The sequence below is a fragment of the Bos taurus genome, chromosome 12 (genome assembly GCF_002263795.3).
Source record: "Bos taurus isolate L1 Dominette 01449 registration number 42190680 breed Hereford chromosome 12, ARS-UCD2.0, whole genome shotgun sequence".
Taxonomy (NCBI): Eukaryota; Metazoa; Chordata; class Mammalia; order Artiodactyla; family Bovidae; genus Bos; species Bos taurus.
The window spans coordinates 70334682-70358698 of record NC_037339.1 but is presented as its reverse complement, the minus strand read 5'-3'; the positions used below and the strand labels follow the sequence as shown (position 1 = coordinate 70358698).

The 24017-nt window shown below is 41.0% G+C and overlaps 2 protein-coding genes across 2 annotated transcripts in view; both read right to left on the bottom strand.

Moving 5' to 3' along the window:
- LOC101906567 (ATP-binding cassette sub-family C member 4-like) overlaps nucleotides 1–17583 on the bottom strand; it is a 378587-nt gene extending 361004 nt beyond the window's left edge. Inside the window, 1 exon segment of the mRNA XM_025000155.2 lies at nucleotides 17343–17583. Coding sequence (XP_024855923.2) covers nucleotides 17343–17416 — 74 coding nt within the window. The 5' untranslated portion in view covers nucleotides 17417–17583.
- A 2247-nt stretch (nucleotides 17584–19830) lies between these two features.
- Nucleotides 19831–24017, bottom strand: part of LOC100851552 (ATP-binding cassette sub-family C member 4-like) — an 83811-nt gene continuing 79624 nt past the window's right edge. Inside the window, 1 exon segment of the mRNA XM_059892173.1 lies at nucleotides 19831–23948. The gene's annotated coding sequence lies outside the window, so the exon portion shown is untranslated.

Below are 24017 nucleotides of genomic sequence, written 5' to 3'. Positions count from 1 at the left end.
GAAACCCTTTGGGGTTTGAATAAGGCAGAAACCACCCATCTCCTTGCATGGCCCTGCAATAAACATTGATCTGCTCCAAACTCTGACACTTAAACTCTTTTACCCTCACTGTGCTTAGAGCACACAAATTTGTGTACAGTAACAAAGTTAAAGGCAAGATTAGGATAAAGGTGATCCACACTCCACAGAGAAGACAAAGCCTGGGAGACAGACAATGAGGTGTAAATAAAGCCTCAAATAGTCAGAAGACCAGAAGTGGGATGTCACACCTACAACACTTGCAAAGTCCAACAGCAAGAAGAAAGACTTTTCTTTCCTTACAAGGATTCAGCCAATGAAAAGTTATGGACCACAACAACCCTCCCAACTTCCTTTCCCTCTATAAAAGAGTTCTCCTTCCCTTGCCCTTTGGGGACTTGCATGTGACTCACCATGGTTGCAGACACTGAATTGCAATTCTCTGCTGATCCCAAGAAAACCCACCTTTGTTGGAGAAATATCTGATAGTCTATGTGCTTTGGGCCAACAGAGAAAGGGAGTCAACACATTGGGGGACACCCAGAAGACTCAGAAAGACAAATTATTCACTTGACACACCTGAATGGACACTAGTTGACACTTCTCAGGCTGACCAGATGCAGGACTATAAAGATCCAAAAAATCAAGAATAAACTACAGGAGATAAACTTATACTTGTTATACTATCTATTCCACTATAAGGAATTAGTTGTAAATTTTAATGCACCTTTAGTCTGTTCTACATCTTGCTTGAAGCTGTAGTTATTGTATAAAATTGCCAAAATCATCAAACTAAATGCTTAATGGAAACAGAGAAATAGCCCTGGTGAGCTCACCTAGCCTCTGTTTACGACACGTGGATTTCTGACTGTTAGTGAAAAACAACAAGATTAATACATATGGTCGGAGAAGGCAATGGCACCCCACTCAAGTACTCTGGCCTGGAAAATCCCAGGGACGCGGGAGCCTGGTGGGCTGCTGTCTATGGGGTCGCACAGAGTCGGACACGACTGATGCGACTTAGCAGCAGCAGCAGCAGCAATACATACGGTATTCTGAAAATAATGTAAAGAATCCTAGTTTGAAATTAAACATTTATATACATTCATGATCACTAGTTACTGAAAGCCTAAACCATCTCTGCTCTCAGCCAGTTCACATCCCCGCTCATGTCATCAGCTTCTCTGACAAGAGCCTCCAGAGAGTCTGTCTTGACACCAGCGGCAGTTTCCACATCCACACTCCCTTTGTAAGTGGAGAGTTTGAAGTAGGAGATAGATGGACCCTGGGCTAGACAACTAGTATTCGTCAAGAGGAGTAAAATTCAAGTTTGTTCTCACCCAAACACTTCAACGACAAAGCTAGTGGTAAAAGCTGAGCTCTGCTAAAACAAAGAGATAAGGTGCCCACTCCTGAGGTCAAGGAAAACTTTCCCTTCCACACATACACAGAAGGTTCCTTGGAGTTCAAAAAGGGAGGGGACTTCACCCCATAATAAGTATAGATATGCACCTATAGGCCTCTGCAGTGGGATCTATCTTGGCAAAATCTTGGAGAGGGTCCAAGGACCAGTCAGGTGAGAAGAAAGAAACGAGATAACTGGCCAAGTAAACAAAGACCCAATAATTGCACTCATCTCACACACGATCAAAATAATGCTCAAAGTTCTCCAAGTCAGGCTTCAACAGCACCTGAACCAAGAACTTCCAGATGTTCAAGCTGTATTTTAAAAAGGCAGAGGAACCAGAGATCAAATTGCCAATATCTGTGATCATAGAAAAAGCAAGAGAATTCCAGAAAAACATGTACTTCTCCTTCATTGACTGTATGCTAAAGACTTTAACTGTGTGGATCACAACAAACTCTGGAAAATTCTTAAAGAGATGGAAATACCAGACCACCTTACCTGCCTCCTGAGAAACCTGTATGCAGGTCAAGAAGCAACAGTTAGAATTGGACATGGCACAATAGACTGGTTCCAAATGAGGAAAGGAGTACATCAAAGCTGTATATTGTCACCCTGCTTATTTAACTTATATGCAGAGTAAGGCTGCTTAGAACCCAAAAGTCTCCATTTCTGGAGGAACCAGCCCCCCACCTCAAAAAAAGAAAACTATTTCATTTTATTCACAGAGGGATAATTTACCAAATTGCTGTAAGTCATGAGTAACTTGAGAGGAAGGGCTTCCCTGTATCTGGAAAACAGATCAAAACCAATAGCATTCCAATAGAATTCCAATCAATAGAAAAAAAGAACATAAACATTATAACCACATTCACCAGTTTACTTGGTAATCAATACCTTTGTTAATTTCTTTAGAAGCCATCACGTTTTCCATTAGGATTTTTAATGTGGTACCAGTTCAGCAGTATCATTTGAAATTTATCAGAGACCTGCACTTGTCAAAAAGTCCTACGAAGCTTCTTGAAGATGAAGCACTTTTGCCAAAGCATCAGAACTGTCTATAAATAATAGAGTTAAAAGGCACAGTTAAACACCTAATTACAATGTAATAACTAGATTATGACTAGTAACATTTTATCAGAAGATACTCAAATTTTAGAACCTATATATAATTTCTGTGATATTTATATTAATAATATTTATCCATACTATATAATCTGAGGGGGTTAGCATTCATTTGACAATGCTTCCTGTGTAATTTAACATACAAATCAATCCTAGTTAAATTTTTTTTCTCTGAGATGGTTCAGAGTCTTCTGAAGCAGCCAAAAGTTAGCTGAAGTCAAAAAACTTTGAGACTTGGTAGTAAGTTTGTAAAAAATATCAAAAAGTTTTCAAAACATTTGGTCAGATAGAATCATAGTCCACTGTGCCCAGCAATCCCACTATTGGACATATACCCTGAGAAAACCATAATTGAAAAAGATACATGTATTCCAATGTTCATTGTAGCACTATTAACAATAGATAGGACATGGAAGCAACCTAAATGTCCATCAACAGATGAATGGATAAAGAAGTTGTGGTACATATATGCAATGGAATATTACTCAGCCATAAAAAGGAACACATTTGAGGCTATTCTAATGAGGTGGATGAACCCAGAGCCTGTAATGCAGAGTGAAGTCAGAAAGAGGAAAACAAATATCGTATTTTAATGTATATATATATGGAATCTACAAAGATGGTACTGATAGACCTATTTGCAGAGCAGAAATGGAGACACAGACATAGAGAACACACTTGTGGACAAAGTGAGGGAAGGAGAGGATGAGACTAATTGAGAGAATAACAAGGAAACAGATATATTACCATATGTAAAATAGATAACCAGTGGGAATTTACTGTATGACAACTCAGGGAGCTCAACCTGGTGCTCTGTGTCAACCTAGAGGGGTGGATGCAGTGGGAGGTAGGAGAGAGGTTCAAGAGGAAGGGGACATATATATACACCCATGGCTGATTCATGTTGATGTACGGCACAAACCAACACGATATTGTAAAGCAATTATCCTCCAATCAAAAATAAATAATTTAAAAAAAAAAAGAATCCTATGTCACTGTGAATATTTACAAACAAATCAGATTGCTTAAAGGCAAGAAAGTTCACAAAATCTGCTGTCAAAAGCAGTATTCTAAGTAAAACTTATTTTCTTAGCAGAGTGGAAACAAAACTAGTACTGTACCATCCTACTTTTAATAACAAAATCCATTTACTTAATTAAGTTTAACCTAACCTCAGCTCAACCATGTACAAAACTCCTTTTTCTATTCAAAACATATTTCCTACTATATACTGAAATGTTTCTTTTATTATTTTTAGCAGCTTTAGTCACATATTTAAAATAGAATCCTCAACTCTTAAAAATCTTATTAATTCCTAGTGGAAACCAAGTGGCAAGTAATTGTGAACTGTTTGTCATAGCAGCACTTCCTGATTGGAAACTTATGCTTTAGTTTTCCTTTCCTAACAAGGCAAAAAAAGGTAGGTCAACTTAGACCTGCCCAGCAACAAATGTTCCAATATTTTATCCTATTTGAAATGGCACAGATAGTCACTGAATTCTTATCATTCAGCTTTAGTTTCAGGTTATCAAAATCTGAAGATTTGAGATGATGTTTTCAAAACATAAGTACTGCTATAGAGTTTACCTTTTATCATATCAAGTTATTTTCTTGATGACAAATGCCTATGTTAATCAAACTAACAAGCTTAAGCTAGCTCCAATAGTACATGATTCAGTACTAAATATTCCCTAGATCATGTGAACCTGCAATATATTTGGCTGATGTTTTAAAGATTTGCAAGTAGTATTTAATTTGTAAGGGTTTACTTTTAAGTCAGTTAAGTAGAGCTCATTTATGAATTAATTTTTACATACGGATGGAACCAGAGATCTCAGTTTTTCTGCTTGAGTTTAAAAAGGCCTTTCTCTAAAAACCTCCCTGGTGGAGGAAGAGCTAAGATGGAGGAAGAATAGGCTGGGGAGACCACTTTCTCCCCCACAAATTCATCAAAAGAACATTTAAATGCCGAGTAAATTCCACAAAACAACTTCTGAATGCTGGCAGAGGACATCAGGCACCCAGAAAAGCAGCCCATTGTCTTCGAAAGAAGGTAGGGAAAAATATAAAAGAAAAAAAGGAGACAAAAGAGGGAGGGACAGAGCTCCATCCCGGGAAGGGAGTCTTAAAAAGAGAGAAGTTTCCAAACACCAGGAAACACTCTCACTGCCGAGTCTGTGCCAAGCCTTGGAAGCACAGAGGCAACTTAACAGGGAGGAAAAAATAAATAAACAATTAAACCTACAGATTACAAGCCCAAGGGTAACTCCCCCAGCGGAGAAGCAGTGCAGACGCCTGCACCCACCACTAGCAAGCAGGGGCTGGGCAGGGAGGCGCGAGCTGCATCGCTTACAGTAAGGAACTGGCCTGAATGCCCCGAGCGCTATCTGAGCGAAATAACTTGGGCTAGCAAACAAGACTGTGGGATAACTACCACATGAAAAGCCAGCCCTAACCTAAGACACCACCAGGCCGGCGCACAGAACAAAGGACTGAACAGAGATAGCCGGCTGCAGACCATCCCCCTCCAGTGATAGGCAGCCAGAGCCAGAAGGGGGCAATCGCAGCCCCAGAGAGACATTATCTACAAAACTGTAAGCAGGCTTCTTTGCTAACTAAGAGTTTTTGGGGTTCTGGACAGTAAACATCCCCCTTAGAAGGTGCGCCAATTGTACACCCAGAAAACCAAGTGGCGGGGAGGCAATAAGTCGCAGCAACAGTGCTTGCCAAACACCTCATTACCCGAGCTGCTTGGACCTTGGAAGGGCACAAAACACAGGCCCAACTGAGTCTGCGCCTCTGAGGACTACCCAAGTGCCTGAACCTGAGCGGCTTAGACCTGGAAGGTGCATGCAGCCCAGGGCCAGCCTCGAATGGTTCCCGGCAGAGCAACCTAGGGCATGAGCAGCGTGGGCAGGGAGGGTACACGCGTTGTGAGCAGGGGCAGGCCCAGTGTGGCTGAGGCACTGCAAGCACATGCCAGTGTTATTTGTTTGCAGCTTCCCTCCCTCCCCACAGTGCGACTGAACAAGGGAGCCTAAAAAAATAAATAAATAAAGTGTCCACCACCTCCCCCTTTGTGTCAGGGTGGAAATCAGACACTGAAGAGACCAGCATACAGAAGACATTAAAACAGAGGGAACCGCCTTGGAAGCGACAGGTGCAATAGATTAAAACCCTGTCGTTAGTATGGACTACATAGGAAGGGGCCTATAGATCTTGAGAAATATAAGCTGGACCAAGGAACTAGCCAGAAATGAACTGGCCCCACAATACCCACAACACCACCAGAGAAAGTCCTAGATATATTTTTATTATTTGCATGATCACTCTGTTTTTTTTTTTAATTTTTAAAAAAATTTTCAGTCCTCTATTACTCCTTTAATTTTCACTTTTATAACCTACTATTACTTTGCAAAAAAAAAAAAGACCCTATTTTTTAAAAGCAAACTTCATATATATATTTTATAATTTTTGTGACTTTATTTTTTCTTTCTTTTTTTTTTCTTCTTTTCTTTAACATTGTATTTCTGAAATGCCAAACTCTACTCTAGATTTTTAATTTTTGCTTTTTGGTATTTGTTATCAATTTTGTACCTATATTTTTTTATATAATTTTTGTGACTTTTTTTTCTCTTTCTTTGTCTCTTCTTTTCTTTAATATTGTATTTCTGAAATTCCAAATTCTACTCTAGATTTTTAATTTTTGCTTTTAGGTATTTTATCAATTTTGTACCTTTTTTTTTTTTATAATTTTTGTGAATTTTTTTTTTCTGTCTTCTTCTTCTTCTTTTCTTTAACATTGTATTTTTGAAATTTCAAACTCTACTCTAGATTTTTAATTTTTGCTTTTTGGTATTTGTTATCAATTTTGTACCTATAAGAACCCAATCTTCAGTACCCACTTTTACGTGGGAATGAGATTACTGGCTTGACTGCTTTCTCCTCCTTTGGACTCTCCTTTTTCTCCATCAGGTCGCCTATGTCTCCTCCCTAACCCCTCTCTACTCTACCCAACTCTGAGAATTTCTGTGTGTTCCAGATGGTGGAGAACACTTAGGGAACTGATTACTGGCTGGATCCGTCTCTCTCCTTTTCATTCCCCCCTTTTATCCTCCTGGCCACCTCTGTCTCCTTCCTCCCTCTTCTCTTCTCTGTATAACTCCATGAACATCTCTGAGCGGTCCAGTTGTGGAGTACACAAAGGAAGTGATTAATGGCTAGCCTGCTCTCTCCTCTATTGATTCCACCTCAGCTCATTCAGGGTCACTTCTAACTCCCTCCTCTCTCTTCTCTCCTCCATGTAACTCTGTGAACCTCTCTGGGTGTCCCTCACTGTGGAGAAACTTTTCATCTTTAACCTAGATGTTTTATCAATGGTGCTGTATAGAAGAAGTTTTGACACCACTGTAAAAATAAGACTGAAAACCTGAAGCAGGAGGCTTAAGTCCAAACCCTGACTCCAGGGAACTACTGACTCCAGGGAACATTAATCGATAGGAGCTCATCAAAGGCCTCCACGCCTACACTGAAACCAAGCACCACACAAGGGCCAACAAGTTCCAGAGCAAGACATACCATGCAAATCTCCAGCAACACAGGAACACAGCCCTGAGCTCCAATATACAAGCTGCCCAAAGTTACTACAAAACCATAGACATCTCATAACTCATTACTGGACACTTCATTGCACTCCAGAGAGAAGAAATCCAGCTCAACCCACCAGAACACCAATACAAGCTTCCCTAACCAAGAAACCTTGACAAGCCACATGTACAAACCCACCCACAGCGAGGAAACTCCACAATAAAGAGAACTCCACAAACTGCCAGAATACAGAAAGGACAACCGAAACTCAGCAATATAAACAAGATGAAGACACAGAGGAATACCTAGCAGGTAAAAGAACAGGATAAATGCCCACCAAACCAAACAAAAGAGAAAGAGATAGGGAATCTGATAAAGATTTCTGAATAATGATAGTGAAAATGATCCAAAATCTTGAAATCAAAATGGAATCACAGATAAATAGCCTGGAGACAAGGATTGAGAAGATGCAAGAAAGGTTTAAAAAGGACCTAGAAGAAATAAAAAAGAGTCAATATATAATGAATAATGCAATAAATGAGATCAAAAACACTCTGAAGGCAACAAATCAAATAGTAGAATAACAGAGGCAGAAGATAGGATTAGTGAATTAGAAGATAGAATGATAGAAATAAATGAATCAGAGAGGATAAAGAAAAACGAATTAAAAGAAATGAGGACAATCTCAGAGACCTCCAGGACAATATTAAACACTACAACATTCGAATCAGAGGAGTCTCAGAACAAGAAGACAAAAAGAAAGACCATGAGAAAATACTTGAGGAGATAATAGTTGAAAACTTCCTGAAAATGGGGAAGGAAATAACCATCCAAGTCCAAGAAACCCCGAGAGTCCAAAACAGGATAAACCCAAGGCAAAACACCCCAAGACACATATTAATCAAGTTAACAAAGATCAAACACAAAGAACAACTATTAAAAGCAGCAAGGGAAAAACAACAAATATCACACAAGGGAATTCCCATAAGGATATCAGCTGATCTTTCAATGGAAACTCTTCAAGCCAGGAGGGAATGACAAGACATATTTAAACTGATGAAAGAAAATAACCTACAGCCCAGATTACTGTACCCAGCAAGGATCTCATTCAAATATGAAAGAGAAATCAAAGGCTTTACAGACAAGCAAAACTGAGAGATTCAGCACCACCAAACCAGCTCTCCAACAAATACTAAAGGATATTCTCTAGACAGGAAACACAAAGGGGTGTATAGACTCGAACCCAAAACAATAAAGCAAATGGCAACAGGATCATACTTATCAATAATTACCTTAAATCTAAATGGATTGAATGCCCAACCAAAAGACAAAGACTGGCTGAATGGATACAAAAACAAGACCCCTATATATGTTGTCTACAAGAGACCCACCTCAAAACAGGGGACACAGACACACTGAAACTGAAAGGCTGGAAAAAGATTTTCCATGCAAATAGAGACCAAAAGAAAGCAGGAGTAGCAATATTCATATCAGATAAAATAGACTTTCAAATAAAGGCTGTGAAAAGAGACCAAGAAGGTCACTACATAATGATCAAAGGATCAATCCAAGAAGAAGATATAACAATTACAAATATATATGCACCCAACATAGGAGCACCACAGTATGTAAGACAAATGCTAACACGTATGAAAGGGGAAATCAACAATAACACAATAATAGTGGGAGACTTTGATACCCCACTCACACCTATGGATAGATCAACTAAACAGAAAATTAACAAGGAAACACAAACTTTAAATGATACAATAGACCAGTTAGACCTAATTGATATTTTATAGGACATTTCATCCCAAAACAAAGAATTTCACCGTTTTCTCAAGTGCACACGGAACCTTCTCCAGGATAGATCACTTCCTGGGCCTTAAATCTAGCCTTGGTAAATTCAGAAAAACTGAAATCATTCCAAGCATCTTTTCTGACCACAATTAGATTAGATTGATTAGAAAAGATTAGATCTCAGAAAAGATTAGATTTTAGAAAAGATTAGAAAAGATTAATTAGAAAAGATTAGATCTCAAGTACAGGAGAAAAACTATTAAAAATTCCAACATATGGAGGCTGAACAACACGCTGCTGAATAACCAACAAATCACAGAAGAAATCAAAAAAGAAATCAAAATTTGCATAGAAACTAATGAAAATGAAAACACAACAACCAAAAACCTGTGGGACACTGTAAAGGCAGTCCTAAGGGGAAAGTTCACAGCAATACAGGCATACCTCAAGAAATAAGAAAAGAGTCAAATAAATAACCTAAATCTACACCTAAAGCAACTAGAAAATGAAGAAATGAAGAACCCCAGGGTTAGTAGAAGGAAATAAATCTTAAAAATTAGGGCAGAAATAAATGCAAAAGAAACAAAGGAGGCCATAGCAAAAATCAACAAAGCCAAAAGCTGGTTCTTTGAAAGGATAAATAAAATTGACAAACCATTAGCCAGACTCATCAAGAAACAAAGGGAGAAAAATCAAATCAATAAACTTAGAAGTGAAAATGGAGAGATAACAGACAACACAGAAATACAAAGGATCATAAGAGACTACTATCAGCAACTATATGCCAATAAAATGAACAACGTGGGAGAAATGGACAAATTCTTAGAAAAATACAACTTTCCAGAACTGGACCAGGAAGAAATAGAAAATCTTAACAGACCCATCACAAGCACAGAAACTGAAACTGTAATCAGAAATCTTCCAGCAAACAAAGGCCCAGGTCCAGCCGGCTTCACAGCTGAATTCTACCAAAAATTTGGAGAAGAGCTAATATCTATCCTACTCAAACTCTTCCAGAAAATTGCAGAGGAAGGTAAACTTCCAAACGCATTCTATGAGGCCACCATCACCTTAATACCAAAACCTGACAAAGATGCCACAAAAAAAGAAAATGACAGGCCAATATCACTGATGAACATAGATGCCAAAATCCTTAACAAAATTCTAGTAATCAGAATCTAACAACACATTAACAAGATCATACACCATGACCAAGTGGGCTTTATCCCAGGGATACAAGGATTCTTCAATATCCGCAAATCAATCAATGTAATACACCACATTAACAAATTGAAAAATAAAAGCCATATGATTATCTCAATAGATGCAGAGAAAGCCTTTGACAAAATTCAACATCCATTTATGATAAAAACTCTCCAGAAAGCAGGAATAGAAGGAACATACCTCAACATAATAAAAGCTATATATGACAAACCCAAAGCAAACATTATCCTCAATGGTGAAAAATTGAAAGCATTTCCCCTAAAGTCAGGAACAAGACAAGGGTGCCCACTTTCACCATTACTATTCAACATAGTTTTGGAAGTTTTGGCCACAGCAATCAGAGCAGAAAAAGAAATAAAAGGAATCCAAATTGGAAAAGAAGAAGTAAAACTCTCACTGTTTGCAGATGACATGATCCTCTACATAGAAAACCCTAAAGACTCCACCAGAAAATTACTAGAACTAATCAATGAATATAGTAAAGTTGCAGGATATAAAATCAACACACAGAAATCCCTTGCATTCCTATACACTAATGATGAGAAAATAGAAAGAGAAATTAAGGAAACAATTCCATTCACCATTGCAACAGAAAGAATAAAATACTTAGGAATATATCTACCTAAAGAAACTAAAGACCTATATATAGAAAACTATGGTGAAAGAAATCAAAGAGGACATTAATAGATAGAGAAATATACCATGTTCATGGATTGGAAGAATCAATATAGTGAAAACGAGTATACTACCCAAAGCATTTATAGATCAATGCCATCCCTATCAAGCTACCAACGGTATTCTTCACAGAGCTAGAACAAATAATTTCACAATTTGTATGGAAATACAAAAAACCTCAAATAGCCAAAGCAATCTTGAGAAAGAAGAATAGAACTGGAGGAATCAACCTGCCTGACTTCAGGCTCTACTACAAAGCCACAGTTATCAAGACAGTATGGTACTGGCACAAAGACAGAAATATAGATCAATGGAACAAAATAGAAAGCCAAGAGATAAATATATGGACACCTTATCTTTGACAAAGGAGACAAGAACATACACTGGATTAAAGACAATCTCTTTAACAAGTGGTGCTTGGAAAACTGGTCAACCACTTGTAAAAGAATGAAACTAGAACACTTTCTAACATGATACACAAAAATAAACTCAAAATGGATTAAAGATCTAAACGTAAGACCAGAAACTATACAACTCCTAGAGGAGAACATAGGCAAAACACTTTCTGACATGCATCACAGCAGGATCCTCTATGACCCACCTCCCAGAATATTGGGAATAAAAGCAAAAATAAACAAATGGGACCTAATTAAACTTAAAAGCTTCTGCACAACAAAGGAAACTATAAGCAAGGTGAAAAGAAAGCCTTCAGAAGGGGAGAAAATAATAGCAAATGAAGCAACTGACAAACAACTAATCTCAAAAATATACAAGCAACTCCTGCAGCTCGATTCCAGAAAAATAAATGACCCAATCAAAAAATGGGCCAAAGAACTAAATAGATATTTCTCCAAAGAAGACATATAGATGGCTAACAAACACATGAAAAGATGCTCAACATCACTCATCATCAGATAAATACAAATCAAAACCACTATGAGGTACCGTTTCATGCCAGTCAGAATGGCTGCGATCAAAAAGTCTACAAGCAATAAATGCTGGAGAGGGTGTGGAGAAAAGGGAACCCTCTTACACTGTTGGTGGGAATGCAAACTAGTACAGCCACTATGGAGAACAGTGTGGAGATTCCTTAAAAAACTGGAAATAGAACTGCCTTATGACCCAGCAATCCCACTGCTGGGCATACACACTGAGGAAACCAGAATTGAAAGAGACACGTGTACCCCAATGTTCATCACAGCACTGTTTTAATAGCCAGGACATGGAAGCAACCTAGATGTCCATCAGCAGATGAATGGATAAGAAAGCTTTGGTACATATACACAATGGAGTATTACTCAGCCATTAAAAAGAATACATTTGAATCAGTTCTAATGAGGTGGATGAAACTGGAACCTATTATACAGAGTGAAGTAAGCCAGAAAGAAAAACACCAATACAGTATACTAACGCATATATATGGAATTTAGAAAGATGGTAACGACAACCCTGTATATGAGACAACAAAATAGACACTGATGTATAGAGCAGTCTTTTGGACTCTTGGAAGAGGGAGAGGGTGGGATGATTTGGGAGAATGGCAGTTAAACATGTATATCATATATGAAATGAGTCGCCAGTCCAGGTTCGATGCACAATACTGGAAGCTTGGGGCTGGTGCACTGGACTGACCCAGAGGGATGGTACAGGGAGGGAGGAAGGAGGGTTCAGGATGGGGAACACATGTATACCTGTGGCGGATTCATGTTGATATATGGCAAAACCAATAAAATATTGTAAAGTTAAAAAATAAAATAAAATTAAAAAAAAAAAAAAAAACCTCCCTGGTGGCCCAGTGTTAAGAATCTGCCTGCCAGTTCAGGAAACAGGAGTTTGATCCCTAGTCCGGGAACTAAGATCCCACATGCTGTGAGGCAACTAAGCCTGAGCATCACAGCTAACTAAGCCTGCCTGCTACAACAACTCACATGCCCTAGAACCTGTGTTCCACAACAGAAGAAGCCACCACCATGAGAAGCCCATGCACCAAAGCTCAAAACATCCCCTGCCCACTGCAATTAAAGAAAGCTCACATGCAGCAACAAAGACCCCATATGCCACAACAAAGACCCAGAACAGCCAAATAAATAAAGAAATATAAATAACTTGCTAAAAAAAAATTTTTTTAAGGCCTTTGTCTATTTTTTCTCCTTGAGAGCCCAAGTAGATTATTTACCTCTCAAGGTGAGGTAGAAGTTGCTAGGCAGTTAGTGTAGATCTGAGACCTCTGTTCCTTTTTTTAATTGCAACCCTCTCAAATAAACATCTCAACCCATTAACTAACCTAAAGCTATACTTGTTGTTCCAGTTTCCAGGCATCCAAAAGAATGCCACCTCAGTCTGGTTGGTCATAAAATATCCAGACCCAAGACAGGACAATCATTAATGCTGTCCAATTTATCAAGAAGAAAAATACCCGATGGACCATTAACTCTTAACCCATACATCTGGTTCTTAAACAGTGGCCTGGGGTCATGAGAAAGAATCACAGGAATGGCGACTCAATGTCTAAGAAAACTGAAAAACTGGGGATCAAAAAAAAACATAAAGATGACAAAGTGTACATAGTTCCCTTCAAACTGATTGGTCAGAGATTACATATGTCAGGGACATGAGCCAGCCAAAAAGGAACAGATCAATACTAATAAAGACATAAACTGCTATAATTCTCACCTTTTTGGTCACTTCACCCACTCTTGGTGTCAATGCTGGGGCTTTGTACTTCTCTTTACCTTAAAATAAATCCTGCTTGTTTGCTACCATGAGTGTTTGCATGTTAGTGAAGTTCATTCTTGGGCTTCATGAACAAGAACTCAGATTCCCATTTCAAAGGTACAGGGAGAAATACAAACTCCTTTTATTAATGGAAACTGAAGAGTTCCCAGCTTTGCAAAAAATACCCCCTAGGGGGATTATAAGATAGAACAGAGCTTTGATCATCCATACTTAATTATCCACAGCTAGTGTTATTACTGGAGAAGGCAATGTCAACCCACTCCAGTACTCTTGCCTGGAAAATCCCATGGATGGAGGAGCCTGATAGGCTGCAGTCCATGGGGTCACTAAGAGTCAGACAGGACTGGGCAACTTCACTTTCACTTTTCACTTTCATGCATTGGAGAAGGAAATGGCAACCCACTCCAGTGTTCTTGCCTGGAGAATCCCAGGGATGGGGAAGCCTGGTGGGCTGCTGTCTGTTGGGTGCACAGAGTTGGACACGACTGAAGCGATTTAGCAGCAGCAGCAGCAGCAGTGTTATTACTATCAAATATCAAACAAACAATTTAAAGAGGTCTCTCAGGGTCACAGTTTCCTAGTCCAAAATTAGAAGTCTTCACCTTCCCATTTCCAAGCACATACACTTTGAAACTCACAAACAGAACATGCTTGGAGAGTTCCTTGCCCTGCTATTGCAGCAAAAATAGAAATGAAGTTTCTCCTCTCCTGAAAGCAAGGGAAGTAAGAACAGTGAACAGCCTAGGGAAGAAACATGGACATGACTGAAAGAATTAATCACTTCTAGTTTTACTTTAACGGTTACTAACCTGTAGTGTAACCAGAAGCTAACCTATTACCCCCTAATACTAGGTAAATTACACCCTGCACTTGGTATTTGCTCTCCCTGACCTCTCTTACAGAAAACTACCCTTTACAGTTTTTTTGCATTTCAGAAAGAAGACTGCAGACCAAAAATCCAGAGACACGTGGACCCCAATTACCAGGCTGCCTGATGCCAGCTGTGACTATTTTGAAATAATGCAGGAAGAAAAAAAATGCAAAAACTTCATTGTGCTGTGTCTGTTCAGTCATGTCCAACTCTTTGCAAACCCATGGACTATGGCCCATCAGGCTCCTCTATTCATGGAGTTTTCCAGGCAGGAATGTGGAGTGGGTTTCCATTTCCGATTCTAGGGGATCTTCCTGACCCAGGGATCAAACCCACCTGTCTTGCATCTCCTGCATTAGCAGGCGGATTCCTTACTACTGCGCCACCTTGGAAGCCCAAAAACATCATTACTCTGAACTTTATCATTTAGTCTAAGGCCACAAGAGCCAGGCTATATAAAGTCTCTTGGTTCCCCGGGGTGGGGGTATATGGCTCTTGAGGCCTTAGCCTGCTGTGTTCTCCCCTCTGCTGGCTGATTTTTAAAGCCATCTTTCTATTCCCTCCAAACTCTGTCTCCATATTTTTTTTATTTGGCATCAGTAGGCAGAGAAAGCCAAAATTTTGGCTGTAGAACTGCTGGAAGTTAAGGAGACAGTTGCCTACTTTGTTACCATTTAAGGTACCAGTATCCATATTCCTCCTTCTATGCCCCTCTTTCCTTAAGGGCCACCAAAGGACCCAGAGAGGCAGCTACACAAACTGAACACCACAATGGAAAAAAGCATAGGAACTCCCATGCCCCTGGGGTCCCCTAGGTGGTCCCATAAAAAGGAAATATCAGAATATGTAGGAAAGATGAAAAGATTGGGTTCTCAGCACAAAAAATCTAATAATCACCCAAGTGTGATCAAAGCCCAAAGGCTGAGACCCACCTAGTTAATAGTCTCAGCTACTACATGGAAAACTGAAGTTTCAGGGACTTCCCTGGTGGGTCAATGGTTAAGAGTCTGAACTTCCACTGCACGGAGTGTGGGTTCAATCCCTGGTTGGGGAACTAAAATCCCAGCAGGCCCCACAGCATGGCCTAAGAGAGTGGGAGAAGAGTTTCACCTCTGAGCCCTTTTTCATCTGTGTTTCCTCCCAGCTCAAGGACCTTCAGTGCTTTCAAGAACAAAGGACTCCAGGGAAGGACTATAATAGTGAAGAAAAAATTGGATTCCATGTTAAACCTGTTACTTTTATTTTAACCTTTGTATTCTATTGATTTTGCTACAAGTTAATCAGGAAAGGGATGTCTATAGCTCAAACTATACATAATGGCCCCTCAAGTCTTAATGTTAAACTAAAATACCTTTGTTTAGCTTACAGGAAACATCCTGACCCAGACCATCTATGAATGGCTGCAGGACAAAAGATATTAACACACTCAGAGGGGACCAGGAGATATTTGCAATGACTTAGGACCTTTGAGGTTTCCCAGGAGGCTCAGTGATAAAGAAAACACCTGCCAATGCAGATGGTGTGGGTTTGATCCCTGGGTAGGGAAGATCCTGTGGAGAAGGAAATGGCAACCCTCACCAGTATTCTTGCCTGGGAAATCACATGGACAGAGGAGCCTGGCGGGCTACAGTCCATGGGGTCACAAAAGAGTCAGCCATGATTTAGCAACTCAACAACAACAAATGGCCTTTCTACTTTACCTCCTCACTTCCCTCCCTTTTGTTCTATAAAAGAGACTAGTGTCCAGACCTTGGTAAGATGGTTTTCTAGGACATTAATTTTCAGTCTACTCAGACTTCTGACTTTCCAAATAGAGTGCCCAAACAACCCTTGCCCAAACAACCCCTCTCCCAATTTACTGGCCTGTCCTGGGGCAAGGAGAAGGAGGTCTAACTAGGTAGCAAGACCACCTGCTTCAAGACCATGTACCACTTCCCTAAAGGCTAGAAATAAGACCCCACAGGCTTCAGGGACCCCATCCCCAGGGTTGTCCTCAAAGGAGGAAGCAGAAATACTAGCAATTAAGGAAATGCTCAGTCGCTCAGTAGTGTCAGACTCTTTGCCACCCCGTGGACTGTAGCCTTACAGGCTCCCCTGTCCATGGGATTCTCCAGGCAAGAACACTGGAGTGGGTTGCCATTTTCTACTCCAAATTAAGAAAAGGGTCTGGTCAAATACATTCTTCAGTCGTGGCTGTGTGTCCCAGGCAAAAGCAAAACGTGTTCAAGAATACTGTTCCCATTCGTTAAATACAAAATAACTGTTATTCACCCACATGAAAATTGCCCAAACCAAATACAAGGATGTACAGTAACAGGTGTACCAGAAGACAGGGAGAGAGGGAGACATGGTCATAGACACAGGGACGAAGGGGCCGGGTGAAGTTGGAACTCAGCTGTCACCTAAGGAATATGGGAAAAGGTGGGGACATTATTGGAAGGTGACAACAGTCCAGGGCACTAATTAGATAAAGGAAGGAGGGTAAACGAGTGCAACTTTAGTTCAGAACTGCGAACTCCAGAGCTGTAACTGGGGAAGCCGGCTAAGGATGGAGTGTGGGGATCCAGTCCTTCTCCAGTTGGGCGATGACTCTCCCAGGACAGCGTCCCAGCCTCCCGCTCCCGGGCACTGGAGGCTAGCGGGCCTTCGAGTGGAAAGAGATGCGCCCCAGTCACCAAGGTCCCTGGCACCCTCCCCACCTCCGTCAGGTTCCCGCCTGCCGCGGGCGCCCAGGCGCAGGCAGAAATCACCCCGCCGGTGTGGGAGGGCTCCACCAAAAGCAAGAAACCGGGCAGTAGGAGCGCCAGCGGAAATGGCTCCCTCATCCCGACCCCTTGGTCCCGGGAAAAGTGCCTGCGGCATTAAGTTCGGCAGCGCGTCTCAGCTCAGGCGGGCGCTCACCAGAATACCAGGCGTGAGCAGAGGTTCGCGTCCTGCAGCGGGTTGGGCTTCCTCTCCGGGAACACCTGCAACATCTTGCTGGCCGAGGGTGTGGGTGAGGATCGTGGCCGTCCTTGCAATCGCTGCCGCTGTTCCTGTAGGGCCCGACAGAGACCTTCGAGACTGAGAACCACCTGCGTCTCTGGGACTGGAGTGCCAGCTGCCTGTCGGCTCCCCCTCTTCCAGGTCGCCCGCTAAGCGCCTCTGCCACAGCTGAGGAGTGCCCGGGGGCGGGAGCGATGGGAGCGCCCCGCAACCACCACCCCCAGGTTAGGGAGGACACTGCAAGGAGCCACGCAGGTGGAAGGCAAGGCCATGAGGGCAGCTGATTGAGGTGGATAAGTGAATTACCCGCCACACTGGGTCCTCCCAGACGCCCCAACCTACTCACCTGACTTCAGACTCTAGCAAAGTGCTTGCTGTGAACTCAGGCACCCACCGAGGAGGTGCAGAGGGAGCATAGACTTCGCCACCCACCCACCCACACCCCCCCCACGGCGCACCTCCCCCCAACCCCCCCGTGCCGCCCCCCACCCCCCCCCCACCCCCACGCTGCTGCAGCTGGTAAAAGGAGATAGCAGCCCGACCTCTGGGCAAGCTGCCCTCATCAGTACCAAAAAAGGGCACTGTGGGAGAACTGTAGTGGAGCAGCACCTTTCCCAGGGTATGTGCGCCTCCCCACGCCCTTTTCCTCTGCCTGTCTCTTGTTGTAGAAAAGCTTTACTCTCCTAGGCCTTCCCTGAGTCACAAAAGGCCAACTCAGGATTAATGATTAAAAGAATGTGAACATATTGTCAAAAAATATTTAAACAGTAGATCAGCCATGTAACAGTCTATAGCTCCTCCCTGAAGAACCTAGTAACAGTGTCTGATGCATATCTTGAGTTGTTTTGCTAAAAGCTCCACCAGATGCAGTTAACTGCAAAAACCCTGACCAGCAGGAGCCTAAGGATTGATGATGTTAAACCCTGTGACACTAGCTTTGTTACCAACCAATTAAAGAATAGAGCAGTAGCTGATCACACACCCTGGACTCTCTCCCTCACTGTGCTTTTAAAGAGCCTCCCCTGAAATCCATCAGAAAGTTCAGCTCTCTTGAGCATGAACTGCCTGTACTCCTTGCTTTGGCCCTTACAGTAAGTCTCTGTCTGCTCTGAACTCCTATGTTTTGGTTTGTTTGGCCTCACTTTGCCTCCAGCTTAGTAACTTGGGTTATACACAATTCATGGCCAAGCATTTGACCTCAAACAACAGCATGGTTTAACACAGTTTGTTTGTTGAGCTATGAAAGGTTGTTGAATCATGCGAAGACACCCGGATTCTTGGCCCCCGGAGGAGAAGAATTCAATCCGAGGCCAGAGACGAGGCTTGATCGCTCAGAGCTTTTGTGTAATAAAGTTTTAATAAAGTATAAACAAAATAGAGAAAGCTTCTGACACAGGCATCATAAGGGGGCAGAAAGAGTACCTACTTGCTAGTGTTAGCAATGAACTTATATACTCTCCAATGAATCCAAAGAATGGCTGGAGGTTGTAAAGACCTCATCAGACCTACTCCCATAATTTACATTTTAAGATAACACTGTCCTCAGGCAGGATACATCCTTGTAAAGACCAGGTCTACTCCCATAATTTACAGTTTAAGATAACAGAAAGTTTAATCCAAAGACTGTCCTTAGGCAGAATACATTATTGTTACATAATCCTAAGGAATGTGGAGAAAGAAAAAAAGTTTGTCCTTTCTTCCTCCTTGAGAATTCCAGACCCCTCTCCCCTTGGGGACCCCTAGACTCCCTATCAACCTGCCTAGGAACTAACTCTCTCAGCTACAAACACCTAAGGAAAGGTAACAGAAGGTTAGAAAAGCTCAAATGATTTTGGAAGACAAATCCATGCAGTTATTGGGAAAGGCTTTTGGCATCTCACATCTTGTATTGTGTGGGGGATTTCTGTGAGTTTTTGCTGCCCTCTTGGATTGGGAAAGGAGAACATGGGGAGAGAGAGGCTGCCTTATGATTTCTTTCATCATGAGCTCAGGGCCTGGCAGAATAAGAGTGACATATGTTCTAGGGCACAGGTCGTATGCTTTTCTGGGGGCCTTACCTCATTTTAACTCTAACAATGCCCTATTCAAGAAAGTAGTATCATCGCTACTTTACAGATAAGAAAAATGAGGACAGCACTTGTCCAAGGTCTTCAAATAAGTGAATGATGAATCCTAATTTAGACTCAAGTGAGATTCCAGCATGGTCTGTCTCACTGGAGGATGGACAGTGTGTGTGAAAAGTGTCTAGAATATGCTGTTTGAATGAGTGACTTCATAACTGAAAGAATAAGATCTTGGGCTCTCACTCAAATCTTTAGTTGTTTGTGTGGCTGTCTTACTAGCTCAGCAGCTCCCCTTCCCTTTCACCATAAATGAAGAAAGATCAAAGTTTGTGGTGCTTATAACAAGATCACTTTATTATTCTTTGACAATTGCCCATCGCCCTTGGCTAAAACATTGTTATTAATAATGGCTTTTAGCTTCAGCCATTCAAAAATGAGTATGTGCTACAGAACTGATGTACAGGAGTTAACAATACAGTACTGCATGCTTTTAATCTTCTAAGAGAGTACATCTTAAGTGTTCCCAACATAAAAAATAAAAAAAGGGAAAATGGATAAAGTGTGAAGTATTACATTTCACAATGTACACATGTATCTAGTCATCAGACTACAACTTAACTATATACAATTTTTGACTCTCAATTATACCTCAATAAAGCTGGAAGGAAAATGGCTTTTGAGGAAGGCCTTAATGTATTCAAATACTTTTTAAGTCAAATGTATAAGAATGGCAAAATGTTGATAATTTTAAATTAATGGACATGATAGGGGTTTACTATACTATTTTCTTGATATTTCATGTTTGTTTGAAATTTTCTGTTACAAAAAGGAAGACAATGAGAGCTGAAATTTGTAACTTTTCAATTACCTGCTTTCTGATGCTAGTTCTTTCTCAGATAACACAATCTACAACCTTTATAGTCAGTCCTCACACATCTGATTTACAGTTCTCTTTGATGGTCTCTTTGACATTGCCTACATTTTCCAGCCCTAGTTCTACTTCAAAGATGAAGAAATTTCTTGCTGAAGATGGACATTTAGTGACTTCCCTTGTCAGACTGCCCCAGACTGTTGTCTCCAGTCCCCATTACCATCTCAGGATCATAATTAGCGATCTCCAAACTGCTGAATACACTCAGTCCATTCTCTTGTCTTTTTTAAAATTAAGATCTTTTGAAACTTAGCATTTTTTCTGAACATTAACTAATATGCTTTTTAGTAGAGATATTGAGAACCAGTGTTGAATTATACAGGGAAGACTGTATATGAAGCCAGGGACCAAAGATCTTGATGTTTTGATTGTTATCTAAATTTCTCAGGTCTAAAATGAGAAACCCATATTTCTCCTACTTCCTACAGGGTTATTGTAAGCCTCACAAATTGTGAATACACTTTGTAAAAAATGTTAGGTTTTAAGGCAAAATACAAGAAAATGTTTGTCTGTTTGTTTTTATTCACTGAACAAATGAAGGCCTTCTAGGTACATGACCACTAGGCCAGGCACAAGCTTGTAAACATGGGGATGATGTCATAAGGCCTCTATCTGCAATTGTTTACTGACGTTAATGGACCAACTCAATGGATATGAGTTGGAGCAAGTTCTGGGAGATGGTAAAAGACAGGGAAGCCTGGTGTGATGCAGTCCATGGATTCACAAAGAGCCGGACATGACTGAGCAACTGAACAACAACTGATCTTAAATGGTTCAGTACTATAACTAAAAAGACAACAGCAAGTAGAAAGAATATAGAGAAACGGGAACCCTCATACACTGGTAGGAATGTAAAATAGTACAGCCACAAAGGTACCATATAACCTAGGAATACTACTCCTAGTTTTCTACCCAAGATACATGAAAACCTATGTCTATACAAAAACCCTGATACAAAGTCATAGTAGCATTATTCCAAAAAAAGTCAAAAAGTATACTAGGGGTGTGCAGAACCATGTGTACATCAACTAGTGAGTGGATAAATAAATTGTGATATTACATGCAATGGAATACTATTTGGCAAGATAGACATCCTGATGTATGCTACAACATGGATGAACACTGAAAACATTACGCTGAGTTAGTGAAGGCAAACACTGACTCTAGTGAGGATGATGAGACAACTTCTAAGGAGAGATTCAATCTTGTTGGACTTGATAATTCCTTCCCAAACTTCAGGGACACATGATACAAATTTGTATATGTGCAATCTATAAATTATTAAATGGTCTAAAGGATCCTGTCAAAAAGTCAAAAAAGCATGTTAAATCTAAAGTAGGTTTACAGTAATGTCCAACTCTTTGCAAGTACATGAACTGTAGCCCACCAAGCTCCTCTGTCCATGGGATTTTCCAGGCAAGAATACTGGAGTGGGTTGCCATTTCCTTCTCCAGGAGATCTTCCCAACCCAGGGACTGAACCCCTGTCTCCTAAGTCTCCTGCGTTAGCAAGCAGACTCTTTACCACCAAGCCACCTAGAAAGCCCAGGTATAAGAGTGATAATATTAATAAAATGTTTCAGTTAAGACAGTGCTGGTCCTCAAGCATTTTTCTACCAAGGCACATAGGAGAGATGACATTCAGAATTTGAATATACTCCAGTGAATATCCACAGTTCTGAATATGGCAACAATTTCTTTGTTACTGCAATTTCTATCAATCTATCCACCTCTGTAAGCTCAAGAGTCAGCCCTCAAATCAAATATAGCCAATCGTAATATACCATGTTCTTGTCCAGAGGGTTTGGCACAGAAATAACCTCGTGGCCCACATCAGACTAACTTGCTTTCCTCCTTGAGAATCTTTGTTTCTTTTCCTGAAGTTAGAAAGGGAAAGGCCTCTCTTTCATTTCTAATGAGGGAGTTATAAGGATATGACCAAACACTGCTGGTAGCCATGTGCCCCATTTATGTGGAGATGCCTGAAAGAATAAAGCAGGTACTCAAGGGGAAGTCATACAGTCATGGCTATTTATTAAACACCTACTGTGTGCCAACAACTGTTCCAGGAGCAAGGGATATATAAGTGAACAGGACAAGTGGTGTAACAGAGAGTCTTGGTGGCATCAAGTCTCTGGGGCTCCTGAGGCTAAGGGGATCCCTCATTGGCTGGTGTGACCTGGAGCAGAAGAAGCTGGAGCAGAAACTGTCACTTCCCAGCTCATGTCCTCTGACATTCATTCAAAATTCAGGCAACTCACTGCTTACCTGCAGCTCTCTGCTGAAGGGCCTTTTTCTGCCTGTGGGAGCACAATGGGGACATACGCAAGATAAGCCAGAACCCCTGGATTCAGCCCTCAAACAATGATGGATGGGGAGTGGGTAGATAAACACCCCAGTGCCTTTGCCTGTCAGTTGGAACAATTCTGTCTCCCAGGGTGACCCTGCAGGAAGGAGGCCAGTAACCCAAACAGTAACTATGTTGTTAACACACTTTTTATTGATTTAATATCATTCTCGGTCTCACTTCTCCACTTCCTACAAATGTTTCCTGGGATCACTTCTAAATTACCTACGTTCACTCAAATCCTTGTCTCAGAGTTCATGGGAGGCCTAATTAAGACAACTAACAGAAATGTCCTTCTAAGAGCTAAAGAATATTGTCCTTTGCTTGCACAATATCCTAACTATAATAATTTATATTTTAAAAACTTACAAAATTGATACAATACATGATAATATAATTTATATTTCATAAATTTATTGAGTTTCAGTTCAGTTCAGTCACGAACCCGTGAACCACAGCACACCAGGTTTCCCTGTCCATCACCAACTCCCGGAGTCTACCCAAACCCATGTCCATCGAGTTGGTGATGCCATCCAGCCACCTCATCCTCTGTTGTCCTCTTTTCCTCCTGTCCCCAATCCTTCCCACCATCAGAGTCTTTTCCAAAGAGTCAACTCTCTGCATCAGGTGGCCAAAGTACTGGAGTTTCAGCTTCAACATCAGTCTTTCCAATGAACACCTAGGACTGATCTCCTTTAGGGTAGACTGGTTGGATCTCCTTGCAGTCCAAGGGACTCTCAAGAGTCTTCTCCAACACCACAGTTCAAAAGCATCAGTTCTTCGGCTCTCAGCTTTCTTCACTGCTTTTCAATACGCTATCTAGGTTGGTCATAACTTTTCTTCCAAGGAGTAAGCGTCTTTTAATTTCATGGCTGCAATCACCATCTGCAGTGATTTTGGGGCCCCAAAAAGTAAAGTCTGATACTGTTTCCACTGTTTCCCCATCTATTTCCCATAAAGTGATGGGACCAGATGCCATGATTTAAGTTTTCTGAATGTTGAGCTTCGTTAAACCAATTTTTTCACTCTCCTCTTTCACTTTCATCAAGTGGCTTTTTAGTTCCTCTTCACTTTCTGCCATAAGGGTGGTGTCATCTGCATATCTGAGGTTATTGATATTTCTCCCAGCAATCTTGAGTCCAGCTTGTGCTTCTTCCAGCCCAGCGTTTCTCATGATGTACTCTGCATAGAAGTTAAATAAGCAGGGTGAGAATATACAGCCTTGACATACTCCTTTTCCTATTTGGAACC